This window comes from Epinephelus lanceolatus, chromosome 24 (assembly GCF_041903045.1).
Source record: "Epinephelus lanceolatus isolate andai-2023 chromosome 24, ASM4190304v1, whole genome shotgun sequence".
NCBI lineage: Eukaryota > Metazoa > Chordata > Actinopteri > Perciformes > Serranidae > Epinephelus > Epinephelus lanceolatus.
Window position 1 is genome coordinate 21,427,332 of NC_135757.1, and position 22,115 is coordinate 21,449,446.

The following is a 22,115-nucleotide window of genomic DNA, read 5'->3' on the forward strand; positions in this document are numbered from 1 at the left end:
ACCGTGCATTTACACTATGCTACAAGTGCAAGCGGCTTGACTAGGCGCTGAGCATCTATTCTGCTCTGAGTGCATCATATTTGCCGTTTTACTCTGATCGCAGGATCGAAGGAGGGGTGGTACAAATACCACAGAGACTAACCATACATCCCTGAACAACAACAACAATGGAATAGAAATTAATACTGAACCCACATAAACTGGCAGGTCTGTCTTCCCTTCCAATGTGCTCCAGCGCTTCCTTTTTCCAGAGCAAGCACTCTGCCTTGTGCCGACATTTTTACATCCGTGGATATTTTGTATCATTGCAACCAGACACAACCAAAAGCAACAAGAAACCTAACAATAGCCAAAAGATAAAGCTTATTTATAAAGCACTACAATCAGGGTAAATTATTTAAATTGCAAAAACAGACACAAATGGCGGTAATACCACATATCATGCTGTTGAGAGGGGAAATTCCTTTGCCCCGACAGCCGTACAGAAAGATTGTGGTTATTGCAAATAGACTATTGTAACCCAGGTCCTGAAATGACATTCTCTTTTGTTTTGTTAAAATTCTCCCGTAACGTAATTCATTTTAATTATGGGATGAACAGTTCATTAAGCAGTTACTAAGAATCTGTAAAATAATTAATTTTATTTTGAAATACATAAATAATTCATGGAAGTTTATTTATATGCATAAAAACTGTTAAAAGTGTCTTAGAAGTGTTAAAATGGAGAAAAGAAGAAAAAAATGTTTTGTACATGACCAAATGCAGTCTAGCACGGGGTTTCCCCACCTAGCCAATCAGCGAGCTGTGTAAGCCCCAGGTGATCAGCTCGGTAGTCTGACATCAATCAATCAATCAATCAATTTTATTTATAAAGCCCAATATCACAAATCACAATTTGCCTCACAGGGCTTTACAGCATACAACATCCCTCTGTCCTTATGACCCTCGCAGCGGATAAGGAAAAACTCCCCAAAAAAACCCCTTTACCGGGGAAAAAAAACGGTAGAAACCTCAGGAAGAGGAACTGAGGAGGGATCCCTCTTCTAGGACGGACAGACGTGCAATAGATGTCGTACCGAACAGATCAGCATAATAAATTAACAGTAATCCGCATGACACAATGAGACAGAGAGAGAGACAGAGAGAGAGACAGAGAGAGAGATGCAGGTAATGACAGTAGGTTACAACAACATTATTGAAAGTAATAATATTATAGTTATAATTCTGGCTACTGTGGTACAATATGTTGAAAGTATGTATTAATATCTGGCAGTATACATGTGTGACAATAGTCATATGTGTATAATAACAGTAGAAGTATGACTAATGACTAATGATGTCAGTAGCAGCAGCATCTGGCAGGACCACGGCAGCAGCACAACCACACACGTCACGCTGTCCAGGCACCGCTGCGATATGAGTTAATCATCCTGTCGTGATATCCTGCTTCAGAGCATGTTCATGCTGCGGCCTCGTGCGAGCTCAGAGAAGGAAAACTATTGAAATGAGTGGTGATTTACCGGAGCAGCGCGAGAGTCAAAGTGGTTGTGCCGACCTGGTGGGGTGAAACTTTGTAAAGCCCGTGCACATAGTGATTCAGCGGTCAGGTTTTTTGTTGGATGACGTCGTTAGAAGAGGTTGCATCCACGTTCCACCATCCATTGCAACGCTTCCTGTTGGATTCGTGGGAGGCCTCCAGGGATTGTTCCAGATCCCAAGATTTCAGGATTCCCAGTGTGAGCTGGGTGGCGAGCCGCAGTGAACTACTGGTATCGAATTGGAGAATCGTGACGGACTCCTGATCTTCCTGTCGCACGGACGGTGTGGTAGGACAAACACTTACACTGATACGTTGACACTGAGTGAAGAAGGAAAAAAATAGAAGAAAGCAACAAGGGCCCCAACACTGACTCTGGGAAAAAGGGTTTTATTTTTGCCGGCTTTATTATTTTTGTTTGTTATTTTTCAATTACTGTTTACAATAAATTGTTGTGTTTTCATTGTGTTATTATTATATAATAACAAGTTACACACAAAACCTCAAACCATTGTTGTTTGTGTCTTCTGAATTCAATACCAAGGGCTCTTACAAATCTAAATTCTTCTGTTACTGGTCCATTCCTCATTACAGTTTATTAATTACCTGTGCTTTATTATATTATAACAAGGGTTACACTATGGTGAAGGAATGTTTGGGGTTAGGCAACTATAATTCTTGAGATTTTTGTGAAATCTCACCTCGTCTATGGATGGCATTGTTGTGCAATTACCTCTTAAGTTTTTATTGTTTGTGTTAGAGTCGGACATTCTCCTTGCTGGATTTTTTTTGCCTTCATCAGCATTACTGTGTGGAATTTTATCTCATCAATATCAGCTTCATTGTTTACTTCGATGACTTTATGCTGTGTACCTCCTACTGCAGCTGCTTCACACTAAAAGCATTCGGCTGGTGAAACAAAAGGTGGCTTTTATTGTCAGGCAGCAGCAGAAGAGGCAATGTATTTATCATTGCAATTACAAAACAAGTATCTACAAAACAAGACATGGTCAGCTGATCAGTTTTAATGAGTGGCTCTGTGGTATTGCCAGATTAACTAGAACTGAAAACGTAAGGACTGTAGCTTTAAGGTGCACTATGCAGGAGCTCTGGGTTACTGTTTGCTTACAGTTTCAGAAGTGAAATTAAAAGCAAAAGCCAACACTAGATTGACTCCACTTGGCGTGTCGCCTTGCTACATTTTTATTTTTTCTGCGCTATGTCCTTGATTTTCATAGCTCTGCATGCTGCTTGTGGTCTGGCACCTGGTCCCGACCTCACCTGAGCGGTTTGCCCAGAAACGTCCTTAACACAGCATCATGAGAAGAAAATAAGAAAATACAGGCAGAGGGGAGTTTTTGCAGATGAATACACCGCCACACAGAGTCATAAGTGAAGACTGAGAGGGATTTCTTCTGTATGAGTCTATACATTGGGTCTCATTCATGAAACGTGAGCAGAAGGAATTTGTGTGTAAACTGTTCGCAGAAGGAAATTCAAATCAATATGTTAGTAGCTCCGATCTTTTTTGTGGGTACTAACAAAATCTACACCTGCCTCTGACTGCTCGTAGTGTTTTTGTAAATAAGATATTGCACAGAAATATTGCTTGTCTCTTGTCACAATACACAAATGCCTATGAAACATGTAAGTTAAACATGACATGAGATTAGCAATGTATGTAATGTCAGATTAGGGTTCTTCGAAACATGAATGAGTTATTTAATTCAACTTAATACAAAATTTTCTTTGTTCTCTCCATGTTCACAGGTCAATGGGACGCACCTATCCATAGTAATTTTCACCTCTATATATGGTGGTCGCTGACTGTTCAAGGACAGGGATGTACGCTAATGCCTGACTAGCGGGAGTGCACTATCAATTTACGATTGATTGGCACTCATGAACATACACCTGTGCCTACAAATACAAGTTTTCTGCAGCGTTCATGAATCTGAAGTAGGTTTTTAGTAACAAGGTTTTTATGTGCAAATCTACTTACAGATTTACTACCATGTAATGAATGAGACCCATTGTTTGTTTTAATTAAAATCCTGCATAGTATTAAATAGCAAGTGAGGCAGCTATTGTGATTACTGTTAGGCAAACTTGAATCAAATTTCCTTCAATTCATCAAATTATTGCAGTACAGGAAACAGTCGTTCTTCTTTGTGTGTCTGCAGCATGATAAAAACATCCAGGATTACCTCCATCCCTGACACAAAGCTGACAGCACACAGATCTCAGTATCTTTTCCCCAATTGAAAAATCACACGTATTAACCCGAGTGGCTGCCCCCTCCGCTGATAAAAAGCAGGGCTATCGGCTGAGTTATCAGGCTCGGAGGATATGAGAGCTCGATGGCTGGCCTGATACTATGACACCAGGTCTTTGGGATGTAAGTAACGACCCCACGAGTTAAGGATCATCAGCACAGAGCCTCAAAACATGCTGATAAGACTAATGAATTTAACTGGTTGATATGCAGGGACCTGCTACAAGCAGAGACAGGTCTGACCATTACTCATACTGATTAGTTCATTACTGCACCGCGATAGGGTCATTTTTAATTATATTGGCATACGGGAATACATTTTCATTGATGCTGATTAAATTTGCTAACAACATACACATAAACTTTGGAGTAGTGGATGGCAGGAGCGTTTGGCTACAAACCCAGTTGTATCTTTGGCAGGAAGCCAAGACTAACAGCCGCATCAGATGTGATATCTCCTTGAAAAGTCACTGTCATAATTTATTCTCAAGTGTGCCATAAAAATACACCCAGAAAGAAATCTTACATTCTATTGGCATAACCTTTGACTCTCAGGAGCCCACGTGGGAGCTCCACTTTCTATCAAATCTGCAGCTCAGTTGGTTTTACAGTCTCTGTGGCCACGCTAGCATGTCATCAGAGTGTTTGTGGTGAGCAGAGGTAGGTCGGAGATAGAGTGGGTAGAGGTTGTGACCTTGTCTTTGGCAGGGTCTTATCCCCTGAGCTCACTGCAGGCTTCTGCAAGGTGTCTTATCTGCAATGCTGGCCTCTGATCTATAGACACATCAAGGTGGTGGAGGGAACCCATCATGGCGAGGACTTCAAGGAACACACTCTGACCTCGGCTGCAACTAGGTCAGAGTTTTTTAGCTTAAGGTTTATTTGTTTTTCTCCAGTTGACTCCAAAGAGGCCTATATGAGAACCAGACGCTTTTTTAGGATGTGAATCCATCCCTCTTAATCTTCAAGAATGTGTGAAAGTGTGCAAGCGAGCCTCAAATGAATGAATAATGCATCTGATGTTTTATTACTGAAAAATCTGGACCATTAATCTTAACCAGATTGCATTTGGTTTGTGTGTCAGTCAGTCTGTCTGTTTGTGAGGCTTTTAACAGAAGTGTGTGTGTGTTTTTTTCCCTCCCTTGCCCCTCAGTGCCAAAGCAGTGGGGGACGGCGCTCATATTTTAAAATTTCATAAAGGCACATGAGCAGTTGGAGGGGTCTGGATGTGGGACTCAAGCCACACAGGAGGGAGGGAAGGAGGAAAGAAGGGAAAGAGGGAGGGAGGCCTCTTCCCTCAGCAGCTACCGAGCGCCTTCTTATCAAATGCTCTCACACAGATGAGTAAACATGGACGGATAAACATCAGGGAGAAGCAGCGGTCACAGCGCAGGAACATCAGCAAACACATTACCTGCCAGGTTAACCCTAGCTTAGCCCCTGCTCACATCATAACAGCAGAAATCTATATAGTGTCAGATGCTGGTATTTATTGAATTACTGCGTTTCATCTGCAACCAAATAGCCACCATGGGTAACCTTTCCGTACATCTTTATACAGTTTCAGAGGCAAAAAGTAAATTTACTCCCACGCAACTGAGAATTTTTTTAGGGAGCTGGTCAAGTGCAGGACAAATAAAATAAAGATAAAAAATTTAGAATAACTGAAAATCTGAAACCCTGAAAAAACGGCTGACAGCTACATCAGCTCACATCCCAGCTACATCAGCTGATCTCAAACAGTCCAAACAACTGATGGAGTAGCAGAATGATGGAAGAGAGTCAGCTGATAGATCACATGATTCCTTTCTACGCAACCAATTGGCGAATCTCATTCAGGACGCCCTATTTAAACTGTTCTGGCCTGCCTACTGTTGCTGCTTCCTCTGCAAACCGCTTTGCGACCTCCCTCCACCCCAGCTTCTCCTTTTCATGTTGTGTCTGAATTCAGTGTCATTTCTGTTTGTCATTGATGCTGGCTCAGGGAGGTTTGTTCTCTTTGCCTCAAGCTGCAAAACAGGCTGCTGTAATTTTAACGTGTATAGAGCCAGCATATTGTCACATTTGATTGTGTGAATTAAGAGTTTATTTGAACTAAACCAGAGCTGGTAATTGTTGAAACAGTGAAAAAAAAAAAAAACAAGACTTTTTTGTGAATTTTATTTTGTTTCTGTTGACTTTGAATGAAGTGTGTTTTACAATGATAGAACAGTTTATTAAATTGGAGTCTGGTGGGCTTGGCAATGGCAATTTGGGGCTGTTTCTGGTTAAACAAAGAGTATCTTACTCTTTAACAAAAAGGTCTATCTCTGTAGGGATCCTTTCCATAATGTTGTCAGACAGTTACAATATTAATCTGAGCCTGTCAGTGGCAAAAACAAGCACTTTTGGTTTTGCAGCAGCTGGCTGTCTTGCTCAATACTGGACCAGTGTCAAAAATTGTTGTCCCCATTAGAGACTTAGACACAAAAACATGAGACAACAGGGTCCAGGTTATCTGGAGATAGAAAAAAGAGAAAAAAGATACTCTTTTAAATAGAAATTACATGCTGATTAGAAACCCACCTAATTCAGCTTCATTCACCTCAGAGTATCCTGAAGGTCCATTTTTGCTATCTAGTAAAGTGTATTAGGATTTTTTAAAACCTCTTTATAATTTAGTTTGCTTTGGAGGTGATTATGCACTCCTTATGAGCTTACAGCTCTCAGGACATTTTAACTACTGTAAGGAATTGTTTGGCTGTAGTGCACCAATCCTGAGAAATTTGCCCCCGATACAGTCTCCAGTCGATAAATTAAGCATTTTTTTCAGTCTACACGTGAGCACCTGGGCCTCGTGGGAACACTGCAGCTTTCACTCGCGCTGTAAAACCGTCAAAAATAATGCTTGGCTGAAGATATAACATGCGGCATTACATACGTGAGTCATGCTTTAAATCTCTGCTTTAAATACCCTGCCATTTCACATGACAACAAGCATGCCGCATTCCCTGCATTCCTCATGTGCGCCGAGGATTATTTCAGTGCCCTGTCATTAGGAGAGGTCTGTGCGATGACAACACAGACTTAGGCAGCTTTACTTAACGTTTGATGTGGCCTGTAAATATTTCCCCTGACATGGGGCTTTCACGAAGAAGGTTCCCCTTTGTGAGGCAGCCATAGTCATTATGGGATTGTGTTGCTAATGGTCCTTCGGAGACAGACATTTTACCCCAGACAGTCTGAGAAAAAAAAGTCACACATTTTTCTTGATGAGACGGCAGAGTGAGAATGAAGGTTGTGACTGTGTTCTGTAATTAATAATGCATGAGGCCTTGCTGTTAGTGCTGAACACAAGTCTCTGATATTTGGAAGACATTCTGCAAAACACATTTCAGAGCCACAGCCACCACTGTTCGTTCCATCCACCCACTAAGTTAGGATGAATTCAAAAGAGCAACATGAGCATGATCATTTGTCGTGGTTTTAATGCCTCTGCAGCGGCAACAGCTATGGGAGGAGGCATGATGTTTTCAGATTGTCCATCCGTCTGTGTGTACGTCCATTCCAAACTTGTGAAAGCTTTATCTTAAGAACACCTTCAAATTTGGCACAAACGTCCACTTGGACTCAATGAATTATTTAGAATTTGGTGGTCCAAGGACAATGTCATTGTAACCTTGCGTCCATCTCATTCTCATGAACATGATATCCTAAGATTGCAGAATGCATTAAGGAATTTTTTTCAGATCTGGCATAAATGCCAAACTTAGATGCAACAATGAACTGATTACAATTTTGTGGTCAAAGGTCAAGGTCATTGTGACCTTGCGTCTGAATTAATGCAATTTCTTAAAAACGACATTGAGAAAATTTCTTTTAATTAAGCACAAATGTCCATTTGGACTGAAGGATGAACTGATTCGAATTTGACAGTCAAAGGTGAAAGCTGCTCTAACCTTGCGTCTGTCTAATTCTTATGAATGCGATATCCCAAAATAAAACTTTGAGGAAATTTCCTCAAATTTGGCACAAATCCACTTGGACTTCATAATGAACTAGTTAAAATTTGGTGGTCAAAGGTCAAGGTCATATTGTGACCTTGTGTCCGTCTCATTCTCATTAACATGATATCTTAAGAACGCCCTAAGGAAATTTCTCAAATTTGGCACAAGCATCCACTTGGACTCAAGGATTAGCTGATTATATTTTCGTGGTCGAAGGTCATGGTCACTGTGACCTCAGGTCCATCTGATTCTTGTGAATCCAGTATCTCAAAAAACCTTGAAGGATTTTCTTCAAATTTGGCTCACATTTGGACTCAACAATAAAGTGATTACAATTTGGTTGTCAAAGGTCAAGGTCATTGTAACCTTGTGTCTTTCTGCTTCTCATGGGCATGATATCTTAAACGGGCACTGTGTAGGAATTTCTCCCATCTAGTGTTGAGATAGTATATTGCATTCAAACGGATAGCGCACTCTAGCGCCTCACTGTTTCAGACGCGAATTGCAAAAACGGTAGCTGCTGTGTACCAAAAAGCTATGATAACATTGATGAAACCATGTCATCTGATACTTCATGGAGTATTCATTTAGGCTCCTACACAGACACACGCAACGTGAGTTGACAAACCCCCTCCTTACCATGGTGGCTGTGTTCACAGTGTAGGACTGTTGGGCATCCATGTTTTAGAATTTTTAACTTCTTTGCAGCAACATTTGAAGGATGTCAACTATCATGGCTACATGTGAGTCAGGACAGACATGGATGTAAACTGTAACTGAGGCATACGACTGCAAAGTGGTAATTCTAGTTCACTATTGATTAGCTGCTGTTGGAGCCGACAGTAAATTTAACTTTGGGAACTTAGCTGAGCACTAATGGCCTTCCAGCTTGTTGTGAGTGGCATTCTGGCTGTGTGCTGTGGCACTGTGAGACTAGCAGATGGCTCTGGGGCACTGTTGTTCAACACTGCATTTGGTTGCTTTCCAAACACGAAAGATTTGTCACACTGGTTAAGTCAAATTTAATGATGATGGAAGAGATGATGAAAAGATTATTTTGTTGTCATTTTCTTTTAATAGTGGAAAGTTTGACAGGAATTGGAAAATGTGGCATCACACTGTGAAGCATCGATCTGTTGTTGTGCTCTGGCGTCGGCCCCTATTTGCCTAATGGTCACCCAGAGTGCCCTTGACTGGCGACTCGGCAGGATACCTGGGCCTTTGCCATGTTCTGCTGGCATCAAGGGGCAAGCTGGTGGTGATGGGTGTCTTTGAGTCGAGTGGCTGTCTCAGATGTGAGATTAAGTTCGATAATTGCTCAAGAAGCAGCAACGGGGGAGCGGCACCCCAAGAGGAGGGGGAAGACAAAACAACTGCACTTACTGTATTAAGACAAGCAGCTCATGCTTCTGAACATCTGGCCTAATGTAAGTTTACTCTCAAGGCCACAGGTTAAAAAAAGCCCATGCAGTGATAGCAAGGGTACTTAAAGTCTGGTCTGGCTCCAAAGACGGGTCATAGGGAGGTCAGAATCAATTCTTAGGCAAGTATTAAAAGTTCTTGGGCTGTGTTAAAGGCTTGAAGATACACCCTTACTTGACCACATGACAGTACAGGTGTAAATGCACCTAAAATGCATTGAGGATAGATTGTGATCAGATCGACCAAAGGACCCTTAGACATTGGTCAGGGATGCATTGTGACCACATCTAACACAAGTGCAAATGTGTTTCCAATTCACAAACAACTACATGGGTGAAAATACCTAATTGGGTGCAAGGGTGTAGGCATTTTTTCAACATTTGTGGGGACACATAGTAAGCAGAGGGTTTGGGGTACCCCTCAAAAAATTCTGAGCTTGAAACACTTCATTTCCTGCACTCTGGTAAATTTTTTATAAACTAGTTTATGACTTTTCTGCAACAATTTATGGTGGAAATATGGTACTTCCTGCTTCAACGGTCCATAACCGCGTCTCTTCTTCTTTCCGTTGTGTGGCAAATTATTGCAAAGCAACTGTTGCCTTTGAGGCTACATGTTGCCAACACCAGCTTTACTAAAGGTATTGTTGTGTCTGTGAGTCACATTCTAGAAGTCCATTGAAATAAAAGGACAAATGCACATATTCTATTGAGTAGGACGTGTCCTATACATCCCTATCCTAGCCCCCGTATACATCTACACCATTACCCAGTTAGAGAACTAAGCTCCTAGCCAAAAAGCAGCAGGAGAGATTATTTAGGTTTGGCACCCAGTCTCCATCTGTAAAGGTCACCATCACTATCCTCTCCCACCAGTTTTGATTGTGTTCCTACATCCAGACTGTCCTCTGGACAGTGGTAGCACCCACCACAGTTGAAATGAAAGCAGCTGCATAATAAAACAGCATTCTCCTCAGACTTCCTTTTCAGAATTTCAGTTGCTGAAGATGGCTTTTTTACTGCTTTAAAAGCAAGCAAAAGTTCATGCAATGGTGCAGCTTCACTTTTTTTCTTCTTCTTCTTTTGGACACACATGAATGAGAATAGTAACGTTCCATTGTTTGAGGTGGACAGAGTGATTGGATCTCAGTCAGATCAGTCAATGCTTCCAGTGTCAGTCAGGACACTGGAAGCACATTAATACCAGGTTTAAATGTAATCAGGGTAATTTCAGGTGGCAACCTCTGGGGCTGTAAATGAAGCCAGTGCTGTGGTGCCAAAAACTGCAGTTCCTCTAATGGCCACTTGAGGCTGGCTCCAAGAAGTAGTCAATTTCTACAGACCAACTTTTGCTATCTCAGTGTTTGTTTGTTTTTTGTTTGTTTTTTTCAGTTCATGAAAGTGAATTGTTAAATTTTAGTTGCCAAAAAGGTCTTGTTCAGTGTTTCGTTGTACTCCACTGAAGCGCCGATCACACAAGTGTTTTAGCAGCTGGAGGCAGCTTTTGTAATTTTTGTGTTGTGTTGCGACCCACCTTGCATTTCTTTGATCTAGTCGCCTGGTGTGCACTCTAACTCTGAACTCCTTGAGTTGAAAAAACTGAAATGCAGGGCACCATATGTCATCTCTTTTTTCATCATCTTTTTTCCCATTGTCATGGTCTTCTGTGGTGGTCACGACAACAAGTTTACAGTTGGTAAACAAAGGAGGAGAAACTGGTGGTAGCAGTGGCTGGATACCAAGAGCTATACGGCCTTACGATAGCCAGCAGGTTGTCAAACTGCCAGAGCTCCTGGACCAACTGGTGGTACTCCCTGTGATCCATTCTCTTTTTTAGGGTCTCATGTACCCATACAAATCTGTTTCCCTGTGCCCAACAAACTATTTGCTGACTGCCTCAACCAGCGCTACAGCATGTACTCTCTGCTTGTCCATTTTGATAACTAGATAATAATTACTGTGAGAAAAAAACAAAGACAAAAAAGCGGGAGTGATTGACGTGATGGGGTAGTTGCCTGGCAACAATAAAAGGTAAGTATTTTGTTTTCATGGTTTTAAGTCTACTTACTCTGCCTCTCATCCAAATATGGTCACTTCTGCCTCCAAAAAAATAAGGTTCCAAAGTTGAGACTTCAAAACGGGAGTCCACAAACCAGTGGGTGACATCACAGTAAAACTGGCTATGTCCTTTATTTTACACAGTCAGTGGTTAAATTATACTAAGATACAATTCGGATCTGAGATGCATTTTAATGTGAGGTGTAAAGGGGGTTATAAACATATTTCAGGCGATCTCTGAGGCTGTTGTTTGTTGTGTTGCTGTTTGTGGCTGCATTTTAAATTCACACTGCGGTTCCCCGGAAATGTGCATTGTTTTGACATGTCTGTTTTGATGTTGTTTTTCCAAAAGTCACATTTCCATATAGACCTAACTGCTTTTTGTGCACATGCTTCATTGTCATGGTGTAACAACGGGGGGTCCTCTGAAAAAGTTGTTGCAGGCACAGTGTTTGTTTTTCGATTTCCTGTGGTTTCAAATGTTATTTTTCAAAAGAATGTGTTTGTGTTTCACAGATGGGCTTTATTTTTGCCAGCGACTAATTAGAGAAGTGAGATTACAGCAGCAGCAAAGAAAAATAGATGCTCAGGGGCAGGCAACAGAATATGTGAGCTAAAGAGAGGGCACATAAATAAATGGCTCACAGATACTACTTTTTCCTCTTAGAGTGAGATTCCTGGCCTAGTGACCTCTTCATGGGAATCCCCGTTATTCAATTACACCCTGCCAGCACATGACCAGAGCGTCTAGAAATCAATGAAGGGCATCTGTCCCACTGAGATAACCGTGTACCCAGGAGATGCGTCATGAGCTGTCAAGCTAACATCTAATTAATTAGTCTGAAACTTCAGTCTGACCGCACTGATCTGACAACGTCAAGTCACAACCGGCCGTGTTATGTACTGTAGGTAGACCTCAAATATTTGAAAACCCAGATGGTTGAAGTATGATGCCTATGTGGCCTATTTCTTACAGTCGCACTTCCCCCTTCCCCCTGCTTTATGTAGTCAGAGCACTAAGAGGCAAATCATTAGGCCATAGCCAAGAAATCCTGACATCTGTTTTTTCCATTCTGCTCTCAGCCTTAGCTCATTTCGTCCGTGCTGTAACTCAGTAGCGCACGTTTTGTGAGTGTGGGCTATTCCCAGCTGACATTACACAGCTGGGCCAGCCGTTAGAAGTTACCCAGAGGTGCTTCTGGAGTTACACGCAGAGGGAAGAGAGAGAGAAAGAGAGACTAAACTGATTAATCGCACTTTTTTTTCAAAAGTTCTTCTGTTCTGTGTCGCTTGTTCTTCACACTCGTGTGGAAACATAGTGGCAGAAATGCACAGTCCAGTCATGATTTTGCAGCATCTCATGCATCAGGCTCTGTTGATAATGTTTAGGATTGGTAGGATCTGCTCATGTTTCCACTTAAAGAAGTATTTCACTGCAGGAAAGATGGTCTTTTCATCAACGTGGTCTATCTATGAAGTACAAAGATGCAAATACTTTTAAAGCTGGTGCTACATGACCAGAGAAAACAGAAAAAGGGATATGGCATTTGCTTTTGCTCAAGAGGTAGAAAACTATGAGAAGGCACTGTGCTGAACCTGACCTCTCTTGATCCGTTTCTGTACTCTTTGTGTCCCTGGTGGTGGGCACATGAAAATGCAGACAATGTATAGTTTTAGCAAAAGCCCTAAAGCCAGCTTAAGTTCGCTGGGTTATATGAAAGTACGAAGTAGGAAGTACAATCTATAGTTTTAGCAACAGCCATAAAGCCACCTCAGATCCTCTGGATCATGTTAAACACATCATCTGGGGCATCTCTCTCTCAATCCGCTTCTTTACTCTTTGTGTCCGTGGTGCAGACAATCTATAGTTTTAGCAACAGCCATAAAATCAGCTGTGTGATGTGAAATGCGTCATCCACAGCAGCTCTCTCTTGATCCACTTCTGTACTCTTTGTGTCTGTGGTGGCAGGCATATGAGAATATGATCTGTAGTTTGAGCAACAGCCCAAAAGCCAGTTCAAATCCACCAGATGACGTGAAATGCGCTCCCAGATTTGAGCTGGGAGTTGAGCAGGGACATCTGAGTGCTGGCAAGATGGTGGAGAATTTATCACGGTTCATTTACACGTACTACCCACATTGTTATGATACAAAGCTGGTTGAGAATCTTAAAAAGTATCCTTTTTAAGTGAGCTGAAATATGTTTAAGACATTTGGGCAAGAAATAGGCAATGAAGTAGCATAATCTTAGTTTAAATTTGATCAGCATTGCTTAGTTTTACAGTTTGATCTGAGTTTTGTCTGCCTTTGAGGGAAACTGCGCAAGAGACAGAGAAAGGCGCCTCTCTCAGTCCGCTTCTGTACTCTATGTCAGTGGTGGCAAGCATACAAAAATGCGTTAATCTGTGTTTAGTTTTTAGTTTAAGCAACAGCACAAGAGCCAAACACATCATCTGGTGGCCTGTACTCCGTATGATCATTTGCACAATGACACCATTGTTTACTTTTGGCTTTTCTCATCTCTTCCTGACAGGAATACATGGATGCCAACAAATGCATCGATGAACTTCTCAAACAGCTTGAGGAGGAGCGCCGAAATGTCCGAAGGTAAGAGCTTCTTAAGATTTCTCGGCAGATGTTTAGTTGCCGAGAGGACATCAGCAGCTGCCTGCAATCCATTCCCGACCACAGGCAGCAGAACAATGTTGTTTGGTTTTGAGCTCGAGACAAGCTTTGTACGCTGTTCTTGAGAAATGCTTTTTGTGTTGGAAGCACACTAAAAAAGTGTCAGACAAAGGGTAGACTCTGGTCACAGTGTGGGGTTGACTGGGGGCATTTCTCATGGAGGTCCTTTGGAGCAGATTTTGCCCAGACAATGGGAATGAAGAGCTTATGGAGATGCCAATCTAATGACCTTGTCCCCTCCATGCTGCTATCGTCCTAGCCCTTCCAGCGATGCACTGCCCCCGTAGAAAAAAAAGAGACAATTTTTTAAACTTCAGCCTCTTTTGTACAGCCCTCTCTCCATCTCAATGGAGCTGTATTCCCCTGGCTCAAAGTAATTTTCCCCCTGAGTGAGCAGAGAGGGGCAGGGGGTTGGACACAGGGGTTTAGGTGTCTCAGGGTGGGTGGCTGGGGGGATGGATGACCACTGACCAACCCCTTTACTAGGCCAGGGCAGCCCCTTAATAAAGGAAGTGATGTGTAAAGGAATGACCCTCTCGTCTATGTCATCTCCACCCCTCTTTATAAGACAGGGGAGTCATCTTTGGTGAGTGACCTAATGGCCACTCAATGTCTGTGTTGGGACTGATCTGTGTTTGGGCCAGAGGAGCAAGTGGTTTCAAAGCCATGACCTTGTAGTGACTCCATTTGATTAGAGTGACTGTCTTACCCACAATCACCAATACTTACCTTTACTTTTCTGTTAATATTACAGACATTAATTCAACACTTTGATGTGCAGGTTTAGGTGTGAGTTTATGGGCCTCTACTTTGTAAATCTGAGAGTATTTTACTATCACAATAAAGCTGGATTTACTACCACCCAGGTAGATGCTGTTTGGTTTAAACTTAGCTCAAACTTGAAGTAGGATCTGACATATGAAGTGCATCCTTTTAATCTGCCAAACTGCAGACCACTGTTGGAGACCAACAAACAGCAAAACCAGTTGTGTTTTAGCGAGTCATTGCTGTGTTTCAAGCACCATTTTAGTCACCAAACATGGGTGTTTTATAGCGATCCATCGCTGTTTTTACACTATGATACTGGCTCAAAAAGCATTTGTGTTTTTACTGAGAAGTCACTGCATTTCCTGTGGTGATAGTGCAATGAAAAGCAGTTGTTTCTTACTGGGACAAAAAGTGGCACAAAAAACAGTCATTTTTTACAGAGACATCGCTGAATTTCAAAGAAGTTGTTTCTTATGAAACGTTGCTGCATTTTCTGCTGGAAAAGTGGCACAAAAAACAGCTGTTTTTTACAGACAACACTGTGTTTCCTGCTGGGATAGTGCCATTAAAAGCAGTTGTTTCTTACTGAGATGTTGCTGCATTTTCTGCTGGAAAAGTGGCACAAAAAGCAGCTATTTTTTACAGACATCGCTGCCTTTCCTGTCAGGATAGTGGCATGAAAAGCAATTGTTTTTTTATGGACATCACAGCGATCTCTTCTGGAAAAGTGGCGCAAAAAGCCGTTGGTTTTTATAGAGACATCGCTGCATTCCCTGCCAGGATAGTGCCACAAAAAGCAGTTGTTTACTATTTACTGTAGATGTTGCTGCATTTTCTGCTGGAACAGTGGCACAAAAATCATTTGCTTTTTATCAAGACATTGCTGTGTTTCTAGCCAGGATTTTGCCCCCGGAACTGGGTATTTTAAACCAAAAGATGATCTTTTCTTAACCATAACCAAGTGTTTTTGTGTGCCGAAGAAGCATTGTTTAAACATTAAGTATCAATGTATCAGCCACATATTTGCCAAGGTGCAAATGTAATGTATCTTTGGTTTGCAACATACAACGCCAACATGTTTTCTGGCAATTGTGTTGGCTGAGGGCAGGTGCTGAATATGGAGACAATGACAGCTTCCATTAAGCACCAATGCTTCCTTCTGTCCTCCACAGGATACAGTGACAAGTGTGACTTCTGCACAGTTGAGATGCAATAGCCATTATAAAGATACCCTCGCAATTTCAGCTAGTGCTTTGAAAAGCCTTTTAAAGCACACATTTTTTAGAAACAACGTACCACCAGGCAGGATTTGCACTCGTTTCTTTTTCAGTGTTGGTCAATTCAGAGTGGCGACAGTGATAAATGACTTCACAAAGGCTTTTGTTCAGCTAAAACATAGACCACAATTCAAAAAACCCGCCTCTTCTCCCTTATTAAGCAGCATCTCATGATGCTATCGATGTCTCCCTCCACCCCCTGGAATATGGGGCCTATCAATCTGTCAGTAGGAGAAAGAGAGGCCCTCACATTCCTCTAGTTCTCTGCATCCTTACTTCATGACCCACTGACCCACTACATTTATGTCTCTCATTGTATCATATTATGGGGTAGTTTCACACTAGTGAAGTACGCAGGTTTGACAATCATGACTTCTTTTTAAACAGGACTACTTTTTTGAGTTTTAGGGATGTAAGTATATCAAATACCCTTGTAGTTGTGTCAAAGGAACAGGCAGGGCTGTCTTCTTTGTTTTCCTTTTTGTTGTGGTTTATATATATGTATATATATATATATATACATGCATGTATATATATATATATACATGCCTATATATATATAAATATATATATATATATATATATATATATTTATTATTTTTTTTTTTTTTCCCCCCAAGGAACATTTAATCTTGGCCACCAATTCCATAACTCTCAGATTTTGGATTGTATTCCTGCTGAAACATGTGGGTTGTTAAGATTTTGGTTTATTGGTGATTTTTTTTTTTTTTTTATAGTAGCAAGTGCCGCTATACTCTGTTACAGTAAAATCCATGGCTGCAATAATGGTGTTTTTTTTTTTTTGTTCCCAAGCATGCTCCACCTAGCTAGTGCTAGGGCTAGTGCGAACCCTCCATGTAAAAAGTATTCGCCAAACGCAGTATAGTAGGGCAAGACCAGGGGAAACACACTTGGCAAAAAAATGTGCGAAACGTTAATCAATCAGAGCAGACTGGGCTTTTTCGGAGAGGGCAGCTTAAGACTCAGCCGCTTTAACAGAGCACTTCAGACAGAGGGAGAATACAGATGTTCCAGCACAGATAGTATGAGGAAGATAAAGTGGTTTTTGACCATTAAAGCATGAAAAAATGTTCTAGAAGAAACCCAAAATACAAATATGAATGAGCATGATAAGTCCCATTAAAAAGCAATATTCTGAGCCTTATACCCTCCCTTCCATCAATTCTTCTATCTCAAGCCCACAGGTGGTGAGCATATAAAAATGGAAAGGTATCGATTTTTAATGAATACACAAATTAAAGCATGTTTTTCACTGTATGCCAAAAACATCTGCTTCATCCTCAACATCCTAAAGCCCCGTGCACATACAAACACTCTCACACAGTCCCTTGCGCTCAGTCGCAGCATCATTGCTTGATGAAGCACAAAACCCCAGTGGGATGCTGGCCGGGCTTTCCTGCTCCCTCTATTCAATGTGACCACGTCCTTGACAGACGGAAACAAAAGCGCTGCGGCACAGTGTCAACATCAGATGGAGCAGATCCAAATTTGGCAACAGTAGAAGCAGCGTACAGTAGGACACTGACCCAGGGTTTCCAGTTTCTCAGCGTTTGTTTGCAGTCGTTAAATATAATCAAATGTCTTTTTAAAGCTTCATTAGTGGTGGCAGTGAAATGCTGGTGACACAAAGTTGTAAGTTAGACGAAAAGACCTCTGCTGATTGACAGACATGTGGGAGGGACATATGGATGTTCTGCAGTGTTAAAAAGCATGACGGGTGGGGAGTGAGTTTGCATGACCTCTTTCTGACAAGCTGCTGCGTCAAGGCACCGTGACTGTGTAATCTTCCCTGTGGATTAAAACAATGTAGATTAGATTTTTTTTCAGCTTTCGCCCATTTTCCCACTTTTGATGAGCTGGTGTTTGCTTTTCCCCTTTCTCTGACCTTGTTTTTAGTGGGTCGAGCGTGGCCAGTATCAGGTCACATGGCCCCAAAGCTGGCCTCACCTGCCATTTTCAGCCTGCCGGAGCAGATGGCGTTTGTGTGTGACCCCTTCCACACCTTGGAGGACAGGGAGGGGAGAAGGAGGGATGAGGAGGGTGGCCAGCAGGCAGGGGGCCCTGCTTAGAGGGACTGGGAGGTGTGGAAGGGGAGGCAGGGGACTCAGCTGGAGATCCACTGGGTTTAGGACAGGTTGTGTGGAGCAGACGGCTGCAGCTGCAGCCCAACCGAAAGGACATTAGCAACGACATCTGCTGATCAATAAGCTATTTGTCATGTTCATAGAGCAACGCCGCTTTCGAAGATGGTAGAAAGTAGAGGTCGGATAAAATGAGCGCTTAGTTGAGGGATTAAAGTTAATATGGCTTGCTTTGTGTAAGTGAATTTGCTTATGGGATGAATTGAAAATTGACCAGTTTTGATCGTCACTGCTCAGCATTTCTGCCCATTTGCCCTTGCCTTTTTGAACAACCTCTGATGGGATTTTGGATTGTAGAATTTTCAAGCTACTATCTAAAGCCCTATTTCCACCAAACACTTTTGGTATAGTACCTTTGGAACCAAAAGTAACCCTTCAGACATGCAGCGACATGCTGTAAAGTACTGTCCAACTTCAACCGACGGCAAAAAAAAACTTTGGTCTGCTCGTCTCTTTAGCAACTGCCAGCAAAAATGTTTAACTGTCCATGCAAAACAGAAACAAACTCACACAGTGCACCTGTAGACTGCAGCTGTTGCTCCCGCCGCGAGAGCTAGTTGATTACCTTGGCTAATTAAGACGAGGGAAAAGCACCGACGAGAAACACCACTGCCACCAGTCTGTAACCCTCTTTTCTTGACTTTTAGTGTTCCCCAGTTCTTCCGGGCTGTGGGTAATAAAGCGGGCTACAATATATCGTTGTTTCTCTCTCTCTTTTAATTATCGCCAACACGGTAGACAGTAACAGCATGCTCCAACTTCAGGGTACTCGTTCAACATGAGGCACTCACCGTGCGTCACTAATACCTGTCCCCACAAAACAAGGGCAGGTAGGAACCAATTCACTCATACAAGGGAATACAATAACTACTTAAAAAAAAAAAGTGCACATGAATATATAAATGAAACAATATACTAAGTACTATAAATGACAATAAAATAATAATTAACAAGTAACTCAATGATGCCGTAAAAATACTATTACTTAAATATATTAATAATATATGTACTGTACTGCTTAATAAAAAAAAGACACAAAATGACACAATAACTTAAGTAATAAAAATAACCTAAAAATATAAAGTGCAGTAATTACAGTAAAAGTATCTAGACCCTAATGTTTCCACCGCAAACAGTACGCTTAAATGTGAGTGCAGTTGTTGTCACTCACTGCTTCATCCAGCATTCACTGTACTTCCACATTAGCAGTGACACAGAGGAAAGTCTGCACCTTGTTTATCATCCACAGAACAGGGTTGCACCCCAACATTTTCAGAACAAAATAAAACAGGCTGCAGTGAGAGTCTCTCAATGGGATATTTAAAAATAGCAGATTTGTGCATTTAGTCCTTCTCAGGCAAGCTCAGGGGGTTTCGTGTTGCCAGATCCCACAGGAACAATGATCAGCGACACTTTTCTATTCTCCAAGTGAGGATTAGAATGTATGCAGTTCACATATCCCAGCCAGAATTAATACATATAAACACTTGAAGATCCACTCATTATTAAAAGTGTATGTCTAAAGTAATGGTCAAAGTTGTCACAGTGAAATCTGAGGTGTGCTGATGGATCCACGTTGTCGACTCATGTATTGAGTAACATTACAAGTTAACGTTCCATCTTAAAAGTCACCGGCAGTCAGCACAGTGAATTATTTTTTCTAAGACTCCAGTTGCTGTGAGAGGCTGCAAAATATCTTTCATTTTATAGTTACAGTCTACTAATAAAACTCTCGATCGCATGAACAGTGGTTAAATTAAAAACTAGCCACAACTCTGCCCTGAGCAGAGAGACTGTCCCCTACTGACCAATTAATGGACTGCAGTGTTCACAGCTCCACCTTTTAGTACCAGATCTGTGTGCTAGGTACCCCACCAGAGGGGTGACCAAAAATGGGGACGGAACGGTTCCATTGGTACCATCCACAACTTTTCACAGTGGAAACAGAAGAAAAGCGTACCAAACTGAACTGATCTGTGCTTTACCCCAGCAATCATTTTTTGGTTTAAAAAACGTCTAATAGCCGTCTACATGAAGACCTGACATCTAGGCTAAATCACGGCTGAATTTGGGCTGTCAGTGAAAACTTGGCAGACGTCTAACCATAGCCAAAGTGTAGACGTCATCAATTATACGGCTTTGTAGAGACCATGTCCAAAAAATGGAGATAAACATATTTTAATTACTGTTGACTCTCCATACGTGATTGAATATCATACCGCACGCCATCTGCAATGGTGAAAATTACATTTAATCAATTTCAAAATTAAATCAGCTAGATTTGGGTTACATGTAGCTAGGCTAAATCGGAGCTAAATATAGCCAATACGTTTAAATCACGACTATTGCTTGCTGGGACTGCTCAGTGGAAATGGGGCTAAACGAATTAGCGCCCCTATCGGTTAAGTAAGGTTAAGTAAAGGAATGATGGTCGGGCATCTGTACATTACATACTTAATGCAAAGTTACATAGGTTAGGTTCAGGAAAAGAAACATGACTGAGTGTTGTTTTGTAACGTACTTAATATGAAGTTATGTAGGTCAGATTTAGCAAAAGAATTATGGTTTGGCATCTTCAAATTACATACTTAACTTAAAGTTCCGTAGGTTAGGTTTTGGAAAAAAATCACTTGTGGGCGTTGTCATGCTACATACTTAAGAAAGAGTAAATTAGGTAAGGATTGGGAAAATTAAATGATATAGGTTGCCAAGTTATGTCCTTAACGTAACATATCTTGAAACATTTGCTCTTTATGTTACTTCCTTCTTTTTTCTTGTCAGCACATTTGTCATGTGATTGCAGCCTTAAGGTAAGGTAAGGTAAAAATTTTAATGTCCCTAAGGGGCAATTTGGGATAAAGACAATAGTCATTTGTACAACAAAACAGACAGTACAATATATAACACACAGATAAATCATGGACATTAGTGGTCACTGCTGGTTACGATCAGCGATAGCAGAAGGGACAAAGGATGATCTGCAACGCTCAGTGCTACATTTAGGGAGGCAAAACCTCTGCCCTGATGGAAGTATCTGAAACTCAACATGGAGGGGATGTTGAGAGCCTGAGACAATAGACCGAGCTTTAGAGGTGACCCTCTCTTCATACAGATACTGGAGGTGATGCAAAGTAACAAAAGTGATCCTACAGCACAACTTGACCCCTTTTTCCAACTTGTTCTTGTTTTTAAGGTGAGGATTACCAAACCAATAGACAATGTTAAAAGAAAGAACGGACTTAATCACGATTGTCCTATTTACATCAAAACTCATTGGCTTCCTTGAAAAGAACAGGCGTTGGTTTCCTTCTTACAGATGCTGCACTGTTGCCAACAGCTCTCTCTTGATCACACAAGAAACAGGAAGGCAGGGCCTCTTCTGAAAATCAATAAACATCTCATTGGTCTTAAACACATTACTGTGCAGGAAAGACAGGTCACACCAGTTAACAAAGTCATCCAGTACTGGGCCATGATGATATTCTGATCCACAAAGAAGACTTGCAATAACAGTCGTCTGCATACTTAAAGACAAATCTTGATGCGTAATTACTCTGACATTCATTTGTGCATAAACAAAATAAAGGAAAAAGAACACATCCCTGAGGGGATCCAGTCAAAGAAACACGGGTGCTGGACAGTATCCTGTTAACCTGGACCCTCTGAGACCTGTTTGTTAAAACTACAACGTGCCAACACACAATGCTAAAGTCCAAACTGAAATTAGATAGATGTCTGTCAGCTAAAACATGGCTGAATACAATTAAATATAATTATATTTTATATCTAACTATGATTACTCATATATGATTTCTGGTGCATTACTTTTTGTAGGTATAGATATAAACAGTGCAGTAGAACAGGCTGTATAGTTTTATTTTGAAATGTCTGTCCTTCATCAGTATAACTGTTTTTCTATGATTTGGATTAGCTTATTTCAAATGTT

At 41.4% G+C, this 22,115-nt stretch overlaps 1 protein-coding gene across 3 annotated transcripts in view; it reads left to right on the forward strand.

Moving 5' to 3' along the window:
- Window positions 1–22,115, forward strand: part of LOC117250035 (nck-associated protein 5-like) — a 253,092-nt gene that overhangs the window by 83,822 nt on the left and 147,155 nt on the right. For all 3 annotated transcript variants that reach the window (XM_078165590.1, XM_078165589.1, XM_033615986.2), the window contains exon 3: window positions 13,811–13,884. In XM_078165590.1, coding sequence (XP_078021716.1) covers window positions 13,811–13,884 — 74 coding nt within the window. The remainder of the gene's footprint in view (window positions 1–13,810; window positions 13,885–22,115) is intronic.